This window comes from Arachis hypogaea, chromosome 12 (genome assembly GCF_003086295.3).
Source record: "Arachis hypogaea cultivar Tifrunner chromosome 12, arahy.Tifrunner.gnm2.J5K5, whole genome shotgun sequence".
Lineage (NCBI taxonomy): Eukaryota > Viridiplantae > Streptophyta > Magnoliopsida > Fabales > Fabaceae > Arachis > Arachis hypogaea.
Genome location: NC_092047.1, coordinates 13,520,171 through 13,540,050, shown reverse-complemented (window position 1 = coordinate 13,540,050; position 19,880 = coordinate 13,520,171). Strand labels below are relative to the sequence as shown.

Here is a 19,880-nt window from a genome sequence, read left to right as displayed (position 1 = left end):
AATAATAAATTTGTCCCTATTTTTTTCTAAAAAAAAATTTTATATTAAAAAATTGTTTAAAATTTTAAAAAATAAAATATTACTTTGTTTATAATTTAAAATATCAAAAGCTTAATTATTTATTGATTTAGTTTTGCTAGGAACTAAATTATATTTATCAAAAGAACAATTTTACTGTTCACTTTTTCTACTTCAATGTTATTTATTTATGGGTAAAGTACTAAATTGGTCCCCTGGTTTGGGCGTAATTCTGTTTTGGTCCTTAAAGTTTAAAGTGTTCTATTTGAATCCAAAAAAGTTTTATTTAGCATCAATTTAGTTCCACAGTGAGGTTAAAATTAAATAATTAATAAAATGTCCTACATAACAACAGTTCAAGAATAAAATCGATAATCTGGAGAACAAGTACAAGCTCCAGAGGCACAAAATCAACCATTGATGTATCAATACATTTATTTATCATTTTCTTTAGTTTTATAGAAAATATTTTATTTATATTATAAAAAAATAATAAATAAATGTATTGATGTATCAATGGTTGATTTTATACCTTTGGAGCTTGTACTTATTCTTCAGATTATCGATTTTGTTCTTATACTGTTGTTATGTAGGACATTTTGTTAATTATTTAATTTTGACCTCACCGTGGGACTAAATTGATGCTAAATGAAACTTTTTTGGATTTAAATAGAACACTTTAAACCTTAAAGACCAAAACAGAATTACGTCCAAATCTAGGGGACCAATTCAATACTTTACCCTTTATTTATTTTTGCCAAACTTGACCCCCTTTTTTTTGGTAATAAAACTTTATCTCTTTTAATTGTTTTTGTTTCCGGTGATACACACACATTAAAAGTTCTATTTCAAATTTTCAACCCTGGTCAGCAAACCCTGAGATGTGGCTATTCCAATGCAAATACATTGGCCTTGCTACAATGCCTCTCTGCCACCCGTTTTTTCTTTTGTCCCCGGTACCTTTCTCACCTTAACAGATTAATAATTAATTCGTTACAAATCTAAAATCTATTTAATTGATAAATAAGTTAATTATTCTACAAATTGTCATTCTTTTTTTAATTGTCATTTCTTTTTTAATTATTAATACAAACCTACATGACGTTTTGATTTATCGCAAATCTAAATTCTATTTAATCGATAAATAAGTTGACTACTCTATAAATTGTTACTCATTTTTTAATTGTTAATACGAACCTAGGTGGCATTTTCTTAAATTAAAACTAGTGCCATTTTTTGTGGGTTTAAGTCCGCTATATGTTCTCAACAACTCAACAATTCTCAACTTAGACACTTTATTTAAGCGGATTAGTCAGCTAATCATCAGACTAACTCAACTTAATTAATAAAAATTGTATCTAGTTGACTAAAATAAATAAATAAATAGAAGAGTTTTAAATATATCGAAAACACTAGTACTCTAATTATTTTAACCGTTGATCTGAATTATAAAAAATATATATAATATATATTAATTAAAATCAATAGTTAAAACACCTAGAATACTAGTGTTTCAGATACATTTAAAATTTTTCCCAAACAATAAGAGTTGTCACATGGGACAGACTTGGGAAAAAAATGCAAATAAAAAAACATAGAGAAAAATGGGTCACTCTAACTGAGTTAGGTCCAACGATGATATGCTTAGTAGTAAGGAATTGATCCAGGCCCACAAAAAAACCGAAAAGGAAATCCTGTGCTTAAAAAAATGAAGAAATCAATGCGATAGATCAATGCAGGTATATTTTTTCACTTTAGAAGATTTATACTCTGTTGTCAAAAATTAAAAAAAGAAAAAGATTTATACTCATATATGTTTTACAACATAATAATTAATAAGTAATGAAAAAATCTTAATTAATTAATATTAGTACTTTTTATTATAATTTTTTTAACCCTCAACTTTTAGAAGGTTTATAATTTAAGATTTAAGATTTAATATTTGAGATTGGGTGGTCAGCCGATAACTCTACCGACAACGATAGTTGACATATAGTGGTAGATATGCGATACGAGAGATGAAGTTGATGAAAAAATAGTTAATTAATTTTTTTAGTTGAGTTGTTTTTAATAATACAATAATCTTAATTTTGTTTCGAAGAATTGGAGAAAATAAGGACAAAAGCCCCATTGAATTTTCTCCGTATACAACATTACTCTCTAAATAATATCAAAGTAAAATTTCTTATTGTCTAATATATATATATATATATATATATCCACAATCTCCTTAGGTGCTTGAAGGCGATAGTGAAGCTTACAACAATATATATTAGAGATTCATCAGCAGTAGTTTTAATTTGATCATTCTTACAAATAGCTTTATATATTGGTGGACATTTTTGTTTATACATGCTTCCTAATCCTTATAATATTTTACTCTTCACCTGTATTCCTAAATTATGTGGTGCCATTGTTTTGGATTCATCATGGAAAAGAAACAAGGGTAACACTAATCTCTATCTAATGGTGGAAACTCAGGTGCAGTCGACTTCACGTGAAGTTGATACTTGAAAACCATTAGATGATTTGACTGATTTGACTAAATTTTCATTTAACGACTCTCAAATATCAACTTCACGTGAAATTGACTTCACCTGAGTTTTCATCATCTAATTAACATATTAAATTTTTAAGAGAGTTGGTAAATAATATAATATCAAATTTTTATGATAAAAAAAATCTAGAATTTTATTTTTACTGTCTTATTCTTCTCAATAAAAATAAAATTTTAGCATAAAACAAAAAGTAAACTCATGCATAAAATTAAAAAAAATAATAATATATAGTAGTAATTTTGGGTTAAGAAAAGAAATCTAATGTTAAAAAGATTATGACCGTTTTAAACAATCATAAGTATTTAAAAATGATAAATTTGATGCCGAAAAGATTGTCACTATTTAAAACTGTCACTCAATATATCAAAAAAATGTTATAGAAATTAATAATTTAGTGACGAGTTTAAACTATCGCTAAATATAGTATAAAAAACCTACTTATATGTGTTACAAATTAGCAATGATTTTATACTTCTAAAACTATTACAAAAAATTTAGCCAGAACCTTACTAACGTACAGTTGTTGAAACCTATCGCGAAGTCCACTAACGACATTAAAATCAGTGACAATGTTTTAACCGTCGCGACAAAATGAGCAACAGTTAATATATCCTAATATATATATATATATATATATATATATACACTATTTTGTCTCGTTTTCTTTATATTTAATTATTTATATTCTATTTTCTCAGTTACCAAACGCCGCCTAACAGAGATCATCCAATGCAGTTGCTATCAAGTATAATCATAATATCATACCAATAAAAAAAAGCATATAATCATCATGTCATAACAAATAATGCTACAGAAAACAGTTAAGAAAGCACTATATGTGGCGTTAGTAAATTTCAAAAATACACATTTTTAAAAATGATAATTTTTTTATCATGTAAATTATAAAGACAATGTTGTGTTTCATCTAAGACAATGTTGAAAAAAGTAAGGTAATTAAATTAAAGAAAGCTATTAATTTAGATTGTGGATATGATCCTTCAGAGCTCAAAAGCCACAACTTTAGGTCTATGCTACAATTATATATAAGCCATCATCTATATATAGTACTTTTGGTTTACTTTGTAATCATAATTTTTAGGTTTATGATTCTACCTTAATAGTGGATATTTTTATTTATAAAATATAAAATGTATTATAATGTGATAAAATACTTATTTATGATGATACCTGTAATATTTGCAAAAATCATATAATAAAATTGAATGATCTGGTCTAATTTAATTTTAAAAGTTCATTCTTGTAATATAAAATTTTTGTACTTCCTATCCTTTTAAAAGGGAAAGTAGTAGAAAAAATAACAGTTCTAATCCATCTATAGATATTAAAATTACATTATAAAACATACTTGTAAGTACAATTCTCTTTTCTTACTCTCTCTCTCTGGGATTAAATACATAAGAGCCAATAATAATTGTACAAATAAATACAATAATGTGGGTTTGATATTGTTACAATTGAGTATCTTTAACTGGGATTAAGGTTTCTTATCGGTTCTAATGTATTTTTTTTAAAAGATAATTAGATAGTGAGATACTTAAATTAGATTGTATTCCACTAAATTTAATAAAAATATGGTTAAATTTCTTCTGAATCCATAACACTTATATTATAAATATTAGGTAAAATATCTATTTTAAGGTATGTAATTTTTTTTAATCTTTATACTTCTTAAACAACCAGTGACTTGATCATCGAAATTTTTTTCTTATATAAGTATTATTTTCATTCCACTCGAGAGTTGTAATTGATTGAAATTCTCCATTTTCTCAAAAATCAACCTAAATAGTTATTGTTGATCAAACATATATGTTCTCCATTTTTCCCATTTTCAGAAATATATATTATATTTGTTAGATATTTACTTATTTTATAGTTTATACTAACTATTTAAACTTTTAAAATAAATAATTGATAAAATATTAAATTGATCCTTTATATTTGGACGTAATTTTATTTTGGTTTTTAAAATTTAAAGTGTTTTATTTAAATTAAAAAAAATTATTTAGTTTCAATAATGTAGTGCCACCATAATATCAAAACTAAATAATTAATGAAATATCCTACATAAAAGTAATACTAGAATAAAGTTGATAATTTATAAAACAAATATAAATTTTAAAAATACAAATCAACCATAAATACATCAATATATTTATTTATTGTATTAAACAATAACTTATTTACTTAATACCGTACTCCAGGGTTCCGCAAATTAATAGCGGAGATCTGAGCATAAAAAATAATGTATTTATTTTGAATAAGGTGTTATAATAATCCAAATCTATAGATTGATCCGGAGAATTATGTGATAAAGACTAGACAAAAGAAAAAAAAAAAGATATAGCATCACATACATACATAAATGTAAAGCTGGGCATACGAGCCACACGGATTGCTGCTAAAGCTGCCAGTCTGCCACAGTTTTTTCTTTTCTTTTTTTTTTTCTTTAATAGGTTGCCAAAATTTCAAATACTTATGAAAATTATTTAATCATGTTAGTTATCTGATTTTTGTCACAAGCAATATTCTCTTATTTATTTCTCATAACGGGGAAAATCATGCCAAATCTCATTGTTGATTCAGTAATAGTTACCAAAATTTTTTTAAACCGGTAAAATATTAAATTGATCCCCTACATTTGAGTGTAATTCTATTTTGATTCTTAAGGTTTAAAGTGTTCTATTTAAATCCAAAAAAATTTTATTTAACTTTAATGTAGTTTCATTATGAGGTCAAACTTAAATAATTAACAGAATACCCACATAACAGTAATACAATAATAACATCGATAATCTGGAGAATAAGTACAAGCTCCAAAGGCATAAAATCAACTGTGGATGCATCAATACATTTATTTATCATTCTCTTTAATTCTATAAAAAAATATTTTATTTAAATTATAAAAAAATAATAAATTAATATATTGATGCATCCACGATTGATTTTGTGCCTCTGGAGCTTGTATTTGTTCTCCAGATTATCGATCTTGTTCTTATACTGCTGTTATGTAGGACATTTCGTTAAGTATTTAACTTTGATATCACGATGGAACTACATTGAAACTAAATAAAACTTTTTTGAATTTAAATAATACACTTTAAACCTTAAGTACCAAAACAAAATTACGCTCAAATGTAAGACCAATTTACTACTTTACCCTTTTTTAAGCACTTAACAAAGAATTATTCTTGTTATTGTTCAAACAATAATTACATTTAGTTTTGTATATTTTTTATTAAATATATATATTAAATATATTTTTTATTATGATTGGTCTAAGATAATTTGGTCATTGAATACAATTTAACTATCATAAATCACCAATACCTTTCATATATAACAAATAAGTCTGGCGTCCACATGTTTTAATTTTGAGAAACTCTTAAATACATTATATGTAAATGAAGTGTAATTTTTTCTTTACATTGATTTACTGGTACACAAACATTTAAGAGAGAAAGTATAATAAAAAGATAAACAAAAATAAATAAATAGTTACAAAGTGGCGCACATTATTTAATTTGTTACCAATAATATTAGGGAGACCCAGAAAACAGTTTAAATTTATCTTATTTAGTATTTATTAATTATAACGATAATTAATAAATATTAAATAAAATAAATTTAAATTATTTTAATTTATATTTTATTATTTTTAAATATTATTAATTTATTATATAGTAGCAGATTTGATGTTTAACTGGTGCATTTTTATGTTTTACAAATATGTGATGTAATGCAATTTTTTTTTAAATTTTTTTATGAATTTTTATTTTTTTTTTTAAAATCAGAAATCACTTTTTCACTTTTTTTTTAACAATAAAAAAAATTTTATATTTGGGTAAAACTCCAAAAAAAAAAATTTTAAATTTTATAAAAAATCTCACGCATATACATATATAAAAAATACTAAGTATAGATAAAAATTTTTTGTTACGAAAAAGTCTAAGGGGTCGGGCTATCACTTTTGTTGAAATCTGATCAACACTTAACCATTAAAAGAAAAATGATTAATCTTATATTATTAGATGTTATTTCACACCATTAAAAATATTAATGATGACTAATTAATGACTAACCATCACAAATTCTATTAGTTTCCTAACACTCTTCTTTTCTTACATCGAAAACAGACTATTTTTTTTTCTTTTTTGGTTTCAGTGCTAATGCAGGGCCACATACAACACTAGTTATAAATTATAATAATCTTAGTGGGGTCAATCAACAAGGATAGGGTAAGGATTATATTGCATAATTTTTCATTGCACCACATGCCTTCTTCATAGCAAACCCTAATGGCTTGGACCACTCTTCAACTCACATTTCCTCTGAATTTTTATACTCATCGTGTGTCCCTTTTGATAATTGTTGATTTCTACTCACAATCTGATTGAATGAGAACAATGGGAATGAAGAAATCGTTTAGAAACATTGAAGAAAGGAAAATCCTAAAGGGTTCTTTATTTGTAATGTCATAGCTTGTTACATTATTCTTCTTTCATGTCTCTTTCAATTCTTTTAGAAAATTTTCCAACAAAAGGAATGAAGAGATATATTGATGGATCCAATTAAGAGATTTCAGAGTATAAAATTTAAAATTAAATCATGTATGGTCACGTATATATCACAAAATTTTGTTACTCAATTATATATTGCTAGATAAAATTATCTTACATTATATATATAATATATATATATATATATATATATATATATATATATATATATATATATATATATATATATATATATATATATATTATTCAATTCTCTTTTCAACTAAGGTCAAACTCAATCATAGGAAAAAGCAAATCTACACCTTTCAAATTCCTCAAGAATTTTCAATGAATATTCTATATCTTTATTATGTAGTATTTTAACTAATAAATCTTTTATATATTACATAGCTCAATCACTTTAAATAATCACAAACTCACATATATGTAGGAGTATTTAAGATCTGATCTGATTTGGTCTAAACCCAAAATATATTTTATTAGATTTTTTTTATTCAGTGTTATTTTTAGGTTAATTCGAGTTACACTTTAAAGTCATTTGATTCAGTTTGAAGTTGTGTTTTATAATTAAAATACATACATTTTAGAGTAAAATTAATAAAAAATATTATATTTTTATACTTTAATTGAAATTTTTGTATTATATAATATTATTTTAGATTTAAAATAATTTATTTGAGTATAAATATGATATAACATTTTGTTATTAACTTTAATTTTACAAGTAAAATTTTATTATATAAAATTTATAAATACTAATTTTATATTAATCGATTCGAGTTAACTCGATTTATTTCGAGTCAATTTAAAATCAAATTAAAATAATTTCAATAAAATATTAAGATCAAGTCCAAGTTTAATTAAATCTAACTCAGGCTATATATATGCACTCCTACATACAACCCACTACACTATAGTTATTAATTTCTATATATATATATATATATATATATATATATATATATATATTATAATATGATAATATAAAAAATAAATTTTAGTAACATTTAAATTTATTATGGATAGATAAAACTATTTTTAAATGAATGAAAATGTATAATTAAATTAGTATATTTCATAAATATAATATATTTAAAAAAAAGTAATTCATCATCTTATATGTTTTTTTTTTTCTCTTTTTGTGAACTATCTCTCTTTTATTATCATCATTTTTTTTTAAATTAAAAGTGGCAAGAGTTTTTTTGGTTTAATTATTATAAGGCTCAAGAGACAAAAACAATTTTTTGCATTGCATTTCTCTTTTTGTCATCAGTAATTTATGGCATTTACTACGCTCAACATTCCCTTTAAATGTATGATGAGTAAATTCTTTGTTATGTGTCATCTATTGAAAGGTTAGTCAACATTTTGGCCATATTTAGCTACCTATTATTAAGCCACGAGAGACCTCACCTATATATATATATATATATATATATTCATCTTGATAATTCTTTTTGACTCTCAGGACCAATCCACTCCAAAATTGCAATAATGATAAGACATATATATTTACATATAGGATTCTGTGTTATTTCAATCTAAAATGAGCGTGCAAATAAACCTTAAGTTATAAACTTTAATTTATAATATGATTTGTTTATATAACTATATATTATCATTGGTTAAACCTATGCTTGATTAAGGCAGATAAAAGCAAACTTATTATTATTATTATTATTATTATTATTATTATTATTATTATAATAGTGTGACACATGCAGATTTATCCAAATTAAATACCACAAACATGGGAACTATAATGCCATTATTCACCGATAATTTCTTTATGATCATCATGCAGATCGATCTCTGGCCAATGGCCATTCAAACATTTAAAAGAATATATATATACTGTTCCATAGTATATATACACAACAAATTTTCTCTGTTACTATTATTAGGCTATTCATTCTAAGTACAACCTTTTAAGATATACATATACATACGTATTAGAAAAATCACTGTTTACGTTGATTCCTTGTTTGCCACAAACAGGAAGTCAACCGATAATAATGCATATATATATGAATCCCGCTAAGAAGCCAATAGAGTATTTGTATAATATATATATATATAATGAACTATTTATTTAGCTCAATATAAGTTAAAAAATAAATATTTAGAATAAAATATTATTCATTTTTTAAACACATTATACTCATATTATTCAAAATAACCATTCAAATACCAAAAATAATAAACATTTGATATTAACTCCCTATACTTCTTTTATATATATATATATATATATATATATATATGTCAACTGAATCAAATCCTCCGTATTCATTTAAAGCAAATGACCATTAAGCAATAGAAAAATTTATGTGATAATAATTTTTAGGTATTTATTTCGATACGATGATAATTTATACGTATCGATATAATAAAAATATAAATAAATAATAAAATCAGATATAAATTATATTATCCACATTAGTATTTATTTTTTTTAAAAAAATATATTATACCAATATTTGTACTAAAATATTCATATAATTTAAAACAAAAAAATAAAAAATATTTTTTTATTTAATTTTACAAAAAATCTAAAGATTATTTTTTTTATGTTGGATAAAAATTAATTTTTTAAATTAATCAAATTTTAAAATTTAACTAACTTAATTTTATATTTTTAAATTTTAAATAATTAAAAAATAAAACAAAACACATCTGATTCTTCGTCTACACTGAAGGAGATTTTTTCAAAAAAAGTTGTTCTTCATTTTCACTAGGTTTTCTCACCTCTTTCAAAGAATGTCTCACTCATTTTCAATTCTCTGACTGAAACTCTCTCTTCTCTCTCATTGCATGCTGTAAGAATCGAAATTAATTAACCGATTAATTAATGTAAAATAATAATAAATTAATGGCCTAAAATAGGTTCTAAAATTTAGAATATTAATTAAAAAATATAAATATGATATTTGGATTTAATAGATTTTTTTGAGTTGGAAAATGTAATTTTTTTCAGAAAATTGCATAAAAATACGTACCAGTAAATTAATCGGCAGTACCGGTTTAAGTCTGTCCGATACTGTGCAAGAAATATAAAAACAGTAGAAAAAGTTAGGAAATAAATTAAAGTTGAAAATCGGACGCTAATTTTAAAGGTTTGGGTCAAAGTTGGGCCAAACAGGTGAAAAATGCTAACAGATTGGATGAGGTCCAAATTGGGCCCAACATATATAAAGCACCAAAACAACCCTAACACAACCCATAACATCACAAAACACTAAATGCATGCTGAAATGAGTTGAGAGAAGAAAGGGGCAAAGTTACCATTCATCCTCCTCTTCCGGTGGCCATAACTCGAGTTACAGTGCTCCGATTCGCATGCCATTTGCGCACGGCTACATGAAGCTCTCGCTGAGCCCGTTAGTTCTATCTAACTTCTGTAGGTAAGATTTTGAATTTCACTCCCCATTTTGCTGTTCTAAGAATTTTGAAATTTTAGGTTTGGTTTTTGAGAGATTTTTGTGATTTTGGGTGTCTAGGTACACTCTAGCACTTGGTTGCTATTAGGTTTTGCTCCCAAAACTGTTGGGTAAGGTAAACTTGCTCTTATCCCTTGTGAATTTGTGTAGTTAGGAGCCCTAGATATTGATTTGTGGTAATTGGCATGATTTTAGTTGAGTTCTTGCAATTGTTGGAGTTGATTTGGAGCTTTGAATGTGAGATTGGTGATTTGTTGGTGATTGAAAGCTTGATTGGACTCAACTTGGTGTATTGTGCATATTAGAAATTGGTCAAGGTATGTTTTTCAGTTTTCTCTATGTAATATGTAATACTTCTGGACACTTAGGCTAGTAGACTTTAAGATAGGATTGAATTGGTTGTGATAATTGTTGATGTATGATAATTTTGATGATTGTGATTACTTCAGTGAATGATGATGTTGATGTATAATGTGGGATTTGATAATGATGATTTTGAATATTGTTAATGAATGATGAGGCTTGCTGATGTTAATAGAAGATGGTGGAATGATATTTTGTGATGTAAATTGTTGAGATTTGAGTATACAAGTAGAATTTGGTGTATAGAATGGATGATTTTAGGTGTTGCTAAGTTATGGAATGATGAAAATGTGTATGAACATGATGTAGGTACATTAGGACTGTTTTGAATGTGTAATAAGTGATTTTGAATTGAGAGTTTAATTTGGTAAAATTGAGGTTTAGAGATTTTTGATAAAAATAGATTTTTGATGAACTTTGGCGGATCATATCATGAGTTTCAGTTTTTAAAATTGATTGAATTTTGTATCAAATTAAAGATAATTCAAAAAGCTTTAAAACGGTATATATTTTGTGGAAATCGGAATTTTATAGAAGATATGATCGTTGGAAGTTGGTGTCAAAAATATAATTTCTGTAATGTCGCAGAAATTATGAGTTCTGGTTTATGTGCACACGCATACCGTTGTGCGCGTGCTCTGAGCAAGGGCCATGTTTTGACTTGTGCGTATGCACAACCTTGTCCACACGCATACCCTGTAAAATTTTGAAAACGTGCGTACGCACACTCTGGTGCGCACGCACACACAGGGATATGCCTACTGTTTAGAGCGATTGCACACTCTGGTGCGCACACATACCCTGCGAAGTTTGCAAGTTGTGCGTACGCACAACATCGTGCGCACGCACATGCTGGAAAGTGCCTTTTGTTGAGGGCGTTTGCATGTACCCATGCGTGCACACAAAATGGAAAATTTTACTTTGTGTGCATATGCACACCGCTATGCGTATGCATACGTTTGGAAAACTCTTTTGGGCGTGCACATACACAACTCTATGTGTACGCACACTGTCCTATTTTTCAATGAAAACCTTGTTTTTAACCATTTTATCTTTCCGGCAAGCTTGTAAACTTCTGTAATGCTTATCTAGGGTGTCTTAACTTGTTTTTAGGCTTTGAAACATAGAGAATACCATAAGTAAGTTAACTAGATAATTTCAGGTAAAAAGTATAGAAGACGAAGCCTTAGGATTCTCGAGTACTAAGGGTGGACTAGTTGAGTGGAGTGGTAGAGTACTATAAAGATGATTGGTATGATGAAATTGTGGAGTTGTGGATTTGATGGTGCTTGAGACGTGTCTAGGACTCGGAGTGGAATGATGGCCTCACTAAAAATGATTTCTGAAAACCACTGAAATATTATTTTATAATGCTATTATTGAGACGCTATGTGCCTGACAGGGACGGTAGGTTAATCCTGCCTGTTGAGGTCGCAGCGGTGGCGTAAGGGCAGTGGTTAGTCCCGCTTATGTTGGGATGTGAGGTCTGCGGCAGAGTATCCCTCTCGCATCCTTTCGAAATCACAAGAGTGTGCGCGGGCACTATATCCCTAGACCGTGTTCCGGGAACGATATCCCTGGGGGTACTCATTTTATTCATGACCGAAAGGCAACATCCTGGGAGGGGGGATGTGTCGGGTTGGCAGTTGAACCAACAATCTGATATCATAGCCAATAGGGCAGGCATTCATCATGTGCATCTTTTATATGGTTGCTTGCTTTGTTTACTTGCATAATATGCCTAATTGTATAACATGCTTAAGTGCTTCTTGAGTTACCTGCTATACTTGAAAAATTACTTGTGCTTTACTTGTATAAATTACTTGTTTTTTTCTACTAGGATTCAGAAGGATCGGTAGGCGGTGGCGATGGGATTGCATGGCGGTTAGGGTGGCGAAAGCTGTGGGACAGCGGTGTGAATGTTATTCTGGAAATTCCTTAGGATAGAATACCTTGTTTCAGTATGGTTTAAAAGTTATGGTTTTAGATTTATTTATGCTTTAAGTTTGATTCTTATGCTTGATGTGAAGTTCTAGGATTGCCTCTGGAGTCCCAGAATCTGACATCTTACATTATTGGACACTGTTACCATATTGAGAACCTCTGGTTCTCATACCATATTCTATTGTTGTTTTTCAGATGCAGGTCGTAACCCACCTCGGTGAGTTGCGTGATGGCGACAAAGGGGAGGATCTTTTATTATCTTTTGCGTTTTGATTATTTTGTTATAGTTCTCTCTATCTTTTGTATCTTTATTACTTTGTCGCCTTAGAGGCTAAACTTGAGAGACAGGTTGTTTATGGTTGTACCTTTATAAAACTCTATTAAGTCTGTATATAACTAGTCGGCCTAAACTCCGCGGGTTACGGCTAGTACTCTATGACTATTATGCTTATATATCTACATATACTTTGTCATCTGGTACCGGCATCTTATTCTTTACTCTTTTAGTTACCGTGTGAACGCTTCGCGCTTTTGTATCTCGGTTTTTGAGTTGTAATCCTTTATCGGGCTTCTCGTACTATTATTTCTTTCTATATATATGTATATTATCGTATAAGCCTTAGAACTGTCGTGACACTTAGTAATCCTTTGCTTTACGGTTAGAGGTAAGGTTTAGGGTAATTAGGGTGTTACACATGCCACTAGCCCATAAGAGTCTTTTTTAGTCTCACTTGAGTCTCATCTCAGTCACACTCGTTGGCATCTCAACATCTCGCAGCTTTCCCTAAGCTCTTCGTTGCCAGTGATAGAAGCAACTCGCCGGGTTGTCGTCGCTCGTCTTCTAGTTTCGGTCATCATTGTCGTTGAATTGCCATGGACCGTGGTCCATTGGTAAGTCTCTACATTGTCGCTTTTTCTATTTTGTCTTTTTCAAATATTTTTTTTTCTTATATTTTGAGATGATGTAAGTCAACAATTAACAAAAGAAAGCTCTTCCTTAAGTTTAAACTTGGGTCTTCTTGCATGTGTAGTTTGGCTGCTACTAGGCCAAGTTGCCTTCATTACATTTGCCTTTTTTTTAATAAAAAAAAATTTAACATATGCAAAGTAAATTATATTTTTAAAATTTATATTTATTGATTATAAGTTAAACGGTTCAAACTTATGACTCATTAATTGAATCAACAAACTAATAAACTAATAGTTTAATTGGTTTGATCACCGATTCAATTCTGACAACTATACTCCTAATAATTGAGCAACCACCTATCAACTCCGACTGACTACCAACTAATCTACTTCAATCGACTTTCGACCAATCTCTTCCAAACGTCTCCACTCACCAACCCACTAGCCTTACCCCAATCGAATGATTGATCCCAATTGCCTTCAACCGAAACAAAGAACAATTCATTCAAGTACTCTTTCTATTAAAAAAACTACAAGGCCAACAATCGTAGTAATAAAATGTGCACTTATTATTAAAGTGTAGTGAAGAAAGCAATGAGTTTAATTTGGTAATGAATGAAATACGAAGGGACTTTGACCCGGAAGATGGCATGCAGGGTAATATAAACAAGTAATAAGGGTGCCTTCATAATTACGACACTTGACTCTAGCACAACCTAAAGAAGTAGTTGCATCGCATATAATCTGAGCGTAACAAATACAATTAAGAGTACCATCAATGCAAGTGTTAGATTTATAGACATAGTTTGTTTTTTGTTGCAGCCATGTATTCACAGCATCGACACCTGATATGGATTCTGGATGATATACAAAGCTTTGGACATATTTAGTACCATCGATAAAGCTTCTATCATAAGTTCCCTTCTTGCAGTCAAAAATATGTTTCTTCACAAACTTGCGAGCAAGTGATGCAAGCTGCTGGTCCCACTTCAGTGGCTTAGTCCCAACTTTTACACGTTCATCATTGTGAGCTTTAAGATAATCTTTTGGAGAATTTTGAGCTATTAAGAATAATGGAACTATACTTATAAAACTTATTATCACTACCCAAATCTTCAATAACATTTTCATTATCCAACTTCTTTAAAAAAGTTCTTTGACAATTGGAAAAATTAAATATCAAAATTATTCAGTGTTATGTATAAATATAAAACATGATTGCAATTAGATGTACTTGAATATATACATACAGGTATATTAATTTATGAGAGGATTGATAAGCCAACGATAAATAAAAGTAATAATAATAAGAAATTTTTTTATTTAATTTATAGTTTAAAATTAATTTCTTTATTTATTTTTTATTCTTATTTTATTCATGTTACTTCATTGAAATGAATGGCTAAAATTTTTCTATGAAATTCAAAAATTGACTCTATAAAATATATGTAAAAAATATATATAGTAATATAATGTCAATCACGACCAACAGAATAATGATCGAGCCAAGTGCCTGTTCTTCAAGGAATGCTAATGACAACCTTTGGTTGCGCTCTTTAATTTGATTGGGTCACTGGCTTTATTTGAATATAATTAAATTCATGGTTCAATTATTTATTCGTTGCTCTAATAATTAACACTATATTCATTTCACTTAATTGGTACTGACTTCTTTATTTTATATATATATATATATATATTTAACTTCAATAATAATTTGCATATAAAATAAATACACATTATTCAACTATTCAAGTACATCAAATGTCAATTGTGGTATTTAATTTACGGAAAAGTTCTACATCCATGTAAAAATTTTTACATAGATGTTATCCAAATCCTTTTAACTCCACGCCCCACACAATTGTTTGTATACACGCGCTTAATCCTAACGTATATAACCTAATCTTTATTTTGCGTTATCAACTTTTCTCAACGTAAACCTTTTCATACAATGTCAACCTCCTTCTTCAACCTAATTAAATTCGTTGTCCTCCTTTATTTGCATTTTTCTTCTCTGCATTATGGATTTGGATTGATGACTTCAACGTAATTAGCTTCGTCGTTCATCTTCTTCTTCGTTTTCTTCTTCGATCTGCACTTCTGAATTGAAACAATGAATGAATCAACTTCAAATCAGTTGAATGAGTGCGATTTGCACAATTCTTCCAAAACGTATCAATTTGATGAGGTTTGGATTATTGAATTTTGAATCTAATTCAATGGAATGAAATTGCTAATTTTATTTGAAGTGAATCGAATGGACTGAGGTGATCTTTATCTGAATTGAAATGAATTGAATTGATAATATATAACTGTGAGTGTGAGTAACTGTGATTAACTGTGTGTAATTGTGAGTAACTTTTCGGTTCAGTAAGTACTAAAGAGTTGATTCACCATGTTCATGTTTTCGGTTCGGTAAGCAAAAAGGAGTCTGAAAAAAATTAGACGAATATATTCTGTTTTGTTCCCTAAGAACTTTATAATTGTTTCACCGTAATTAAAATTTTGGTTCACCATGATTAAGATTTCGGTTCACCATGCAGACCAACTGTGTTGTGGATGAAAAATTTGTCCCAAAGGTGGGAATGATTTTCAAGACACTAGAAGAAGCTGGAAAGTTCTACAAACATTATTCCAAACTTGCCGGTTTTTCTACCAAAATAAGGAACACGACTTGGGACGGAGACAAGATTAAGAATCAACTAATTGTATGCTCTAGAGAGGGGAGGTGGAAATCAAAGATATCCCCAACTTTGAAAACAAACCCTTCAGCTGGGTTAAATTGTCCAGCCAAAATTTATGTACACATAATGAAGGATGTTGGTCTTTGGACAATTTCTAAAGTTGTTTTGAATCACTCACATCCTTGTTGTTCAGACCAGGATGAGATACTCAAACAACACAGGGAGCTTAGCATGTTCGTGCGTCGCACCATTGAAACCCACGAGGAAGCCAGAATCAGACCGAGCAAAACTTACCAATCATTTGTGGCAGCAGCTGGCAGCCACCGTGAACTAGGTTTTATAGAAAAAGACATAAGGAATTACATCACAAGAAAAGTACGAAATATTTCTGAAGAAGATGATGCCAAAGAATTTGGGAAGTACCTAGTTAGAATGAAAGAGAAGAACCAAAATTTCTTCTTTGAGCTCAACCTTGAAGGTGATCACTGCATTAAACATGCATTCTGGGCTGATGCAAGAAGCAGGGCTGCATTTGATTATTTCGGAGACGTGGTTTCATTTGACACCACCTATAACACAAATAGGTATTCGGTTCATTCAAACATATTTTTGATGTTCAGTGAGTGTATATATTTTGGTTTATCATCTTGTGGTTGTTATTTATGCAGGTACAATTTGGTTTTAGGTTCTTTTGTTGGCGTGAATCACCACGGCCAGTCGACACTTCTTGGATGCGCTCTGATGAAAAATGAGGACATCCAATCATTCAAATGGATATTTGAGTGTTGGTTACGTTCCATGGGAGGGAAGGCACCAAAAGGTATTCTTACCGATCAATACACATCGATTCAAAGGGCAATTGAGCTGTGCATGCCAACAACAATTCACTGCTGGTGCATCTAACACATTATAAAGAAGATTCCAAGCAAATTAAATGGCTACAAGGGGCACATCGATATTGAACAAGAGATGAGCCATGTTGTTTAGAACTCTTACACAAAAGACGCATTTGATAGAAAGTGGAACGATTTTCTTACAAAGTATGGCCTCGGAGGCAACAAGTGGCTTTCAGGTAATTGAGGTTTCAATTCGAATTATTTTTATGCTCATATTTTTCTCAAAGCATGCACTATTTTTGGTTCACCAGACCTTATGGTTTCGGTTGGTATGCAGAGCTGTACGAGGATCGCCATATATGGATTCCGGTTTACTTGGATCACCACTTTTGGGCTGAGATGAGAAGCACGCAAAGGAGCGAGAGTATGCATTCATTTTTCAACAAGTTCATCACACGGAATAGCTCCTTGAGATAATTCGTGAAGCAATACGACAATTGCCTAGCAAGCAGAGAGCAAGCAGAGAGAGAATTCGATGCTGCAGATTTTCACACCGTGATACCGTGTGCAACAAAATCAGTAATAGAGGCACAGTTTCAGCATGTATATACCCATGAGAAATTCAAGGAAGTTCAAGCTCAATTCAGAGGTAAAGTGAACTGTATCACAAGATCAATGTATTCCACCCTAGGTTTCACAACATATGAAGTAATAGAGCAGGTTTCCAACTCCAAATTCAATAAGTTTGTCGTCTCCTACGAGCAGTATCACGAGATGTAAAGTGCCATTGCTTGCTTTTTTAGTCTAGGGGCATATTGTGCCGCCATTCCCTAAGTGTCCTAAGCTTTGAGCGAGTGGATAACGTGGCACCGAAATACATATTGGAACGTTGGAGTAAGAACATAAAGAGGAGGCATACACACATCAAGAGCAGCCAAGATGAACCTCTGCTGGAGTCAAGAAGTAAGAGATTTGACAAATTGGTGTTTTGGTCACACAATATATGTGAATTTGCATCTGAGTCTGAAGAGTTGACCGGAATTTTACACCAAGCATTTGACAAGGTCATGGTGGAGATGGAAGAATATCAAGGGAGAAGCAAAGGAAAAAGTTTGTTAACCCACGAAGAAGCGACATTAAGTAATGTGAATGACCTTCAAAGCCCACCACGTGTCAAAACAAGAGGTCGGCCCAAGAACAGACTTGGATCAAACCTGGAAAAAAAGATCTCAAATGCCATGAAGAAAAAGAAAAAGACAGCTCCAAGCGAGGTAAAATTGACTTGCTTTTGATTAGTTAAAAATTCAAATGTTCATTTTGCTAATACACAATTATGTCTTTTGTAGTTGAACCTTTTAGACTCTGGATCATCGATTCAGTCAAGCTCCACTCTTTACAATACACCAGATATGAATTATCCAAGAGAGGAGTTTACAAGTTTTAGTTTTTATTAATGTAAATTTTTGTTCACCCATGAGCAGATTTCGGTTCACCATGGTTATAGAAGGTTTAATTTCTGAATGTTGATAGTCTTTAATGAATAGTAACTTTTTTTGTGAAAGTCTATATTGATATATGCAATTTTTTGATTCGTCTAGTGTATTAATTTCTAAGTTGAATAACTAGAATTTGTTTTTTGGTTCATGGTTCAGAGTTCAGAGATAATGGTTTAGGGATTAGGGTTTAGGGTTTAAGGTTTCAGGGTTCAGGGTTCAGTGTACAGGGGTTCAGTGTGTTTCAAACTTTCGGTTCGCCCCGTGTATTAATTTTGGTTCACCGTGTTCATGGTTGAGGGTTTAGAATTTAAGGGTCTAAGGTTCAGGGTTCATGGTTTTAGGGGTTTAGGGTTTACGGTAGGGTTCAGGGTTTAGGGTTTAGGGTTTAGTGTTTAGGGTTTAGCATTCAGGGTTTAGAGTTCAGTGTTCAGGGTTCAGGTTCAGAGTTTAGGGTTCGGGTTCAGGGTTTAGGTTTTAGGGTTTAGGGTTTAGGGTTTAAGGTTTAGGGTCTAGGGTCTAGGTTTTAGGATTTTAGGGTTTTAGGGTTCAGGGTTCAGTGTTCATGGTTTTGGTTTTAGTGTTTAGGGTTTAGGGTTTAGGGTTCAGTGTTTAGGGGTTCAGTGTGTTTCTACCTTTCGGTTCGCCCAGTGTATTAATTTCGGTTCACTGTGTTCTTTTGGAGTTCGTAATGTATTGGTAAACACCCTGATTTCTTTCACTGTGAACCTGCAAAAAAATAGCAGCCAGGCAGTTCCAACAGGTATATAACAAGACAAGGAGTAATCCATTTTGAATCAGTATATACATTAACATTAGATCTATACATTAATATTAACATCTATATTAATGTTGACATATATACATTCAAAAGAAATAGTGTCTGCTTTTTTAAATAATTTAAATAAAATATTGTTAATTAGAACCATTCAAACTGCACTGGTTTTGAGATTCACTTGATGTTTCTGAATCCGTCGGAACAAATTTTTTTTCATGAGCCTCTTTTGTCTTGTTCTTTCTACCAGCGTTATATTGTCAAATTCGGATTCAGATTTGGATTCCGAAAAAGATTCTTCTTCCGAAGAAGAATCCAC

The 19,880-nt window shown here is 29.9% G+C and overlaps 1 protein-coding gene across 1 annotated transcript; it reads left to right on the top strand.

The window, feature by feature from the left end:
• Nucleotides 1-16,889: 16,889 nt before the first annotated feature.
• Nucleotides 16,890-18,747, top strand: LOC112729715 (protein FAR-RED IMPAIRED RESPONSE 1-like). Its single transcript, XM_025779876.1, has 7 exons — nucleotides 16,890-17,041; nucleotides 17,126-17,323; nucleotides 17,474-17,529; nucleotides 17,631-17,717; nucleotides 17,874-18,013; nucleotides 18,097-18,564; nucleotides 18,640-18,747. The coding sequence occupies exons 1-7, from the start codon at nucleotides 16,890-16,892 to the stop codon at nucleotides 18,745-18,747; spliced, it is 1,209 nt and encodes a 402-aa protein (XP_025635661.1).
• The last annotated feature ends 1,133 nt before the right edge of the window (nucleotides 18,748-19,880 follow it).

Excerpts from the sequence above, each read along its gene's own strand:
- LOC112729715 (XM_025779876.1), top strand. The coding sequence starts at position 16,890 with ATGAAAGAGAAGAACCAAAATTTCTTCTTTGAGCTCAACCTTGAAGGT. Across the intron at positions 17,042-17,125 it reads ACCACCTATAACACAAATAG|GTACAATTTGGTTTTAGGTT; the intron begins GTATTCGGTTCA and ends TTATTTATGCAG. Across the intron at positions 17,718-17,873 it reads AAGCACGCAAAGGAGCGAGA|TAATAGAGGCACAGTTTCAG; the intron begins GTATGCATTCAT and ends CAACAAAATCAG.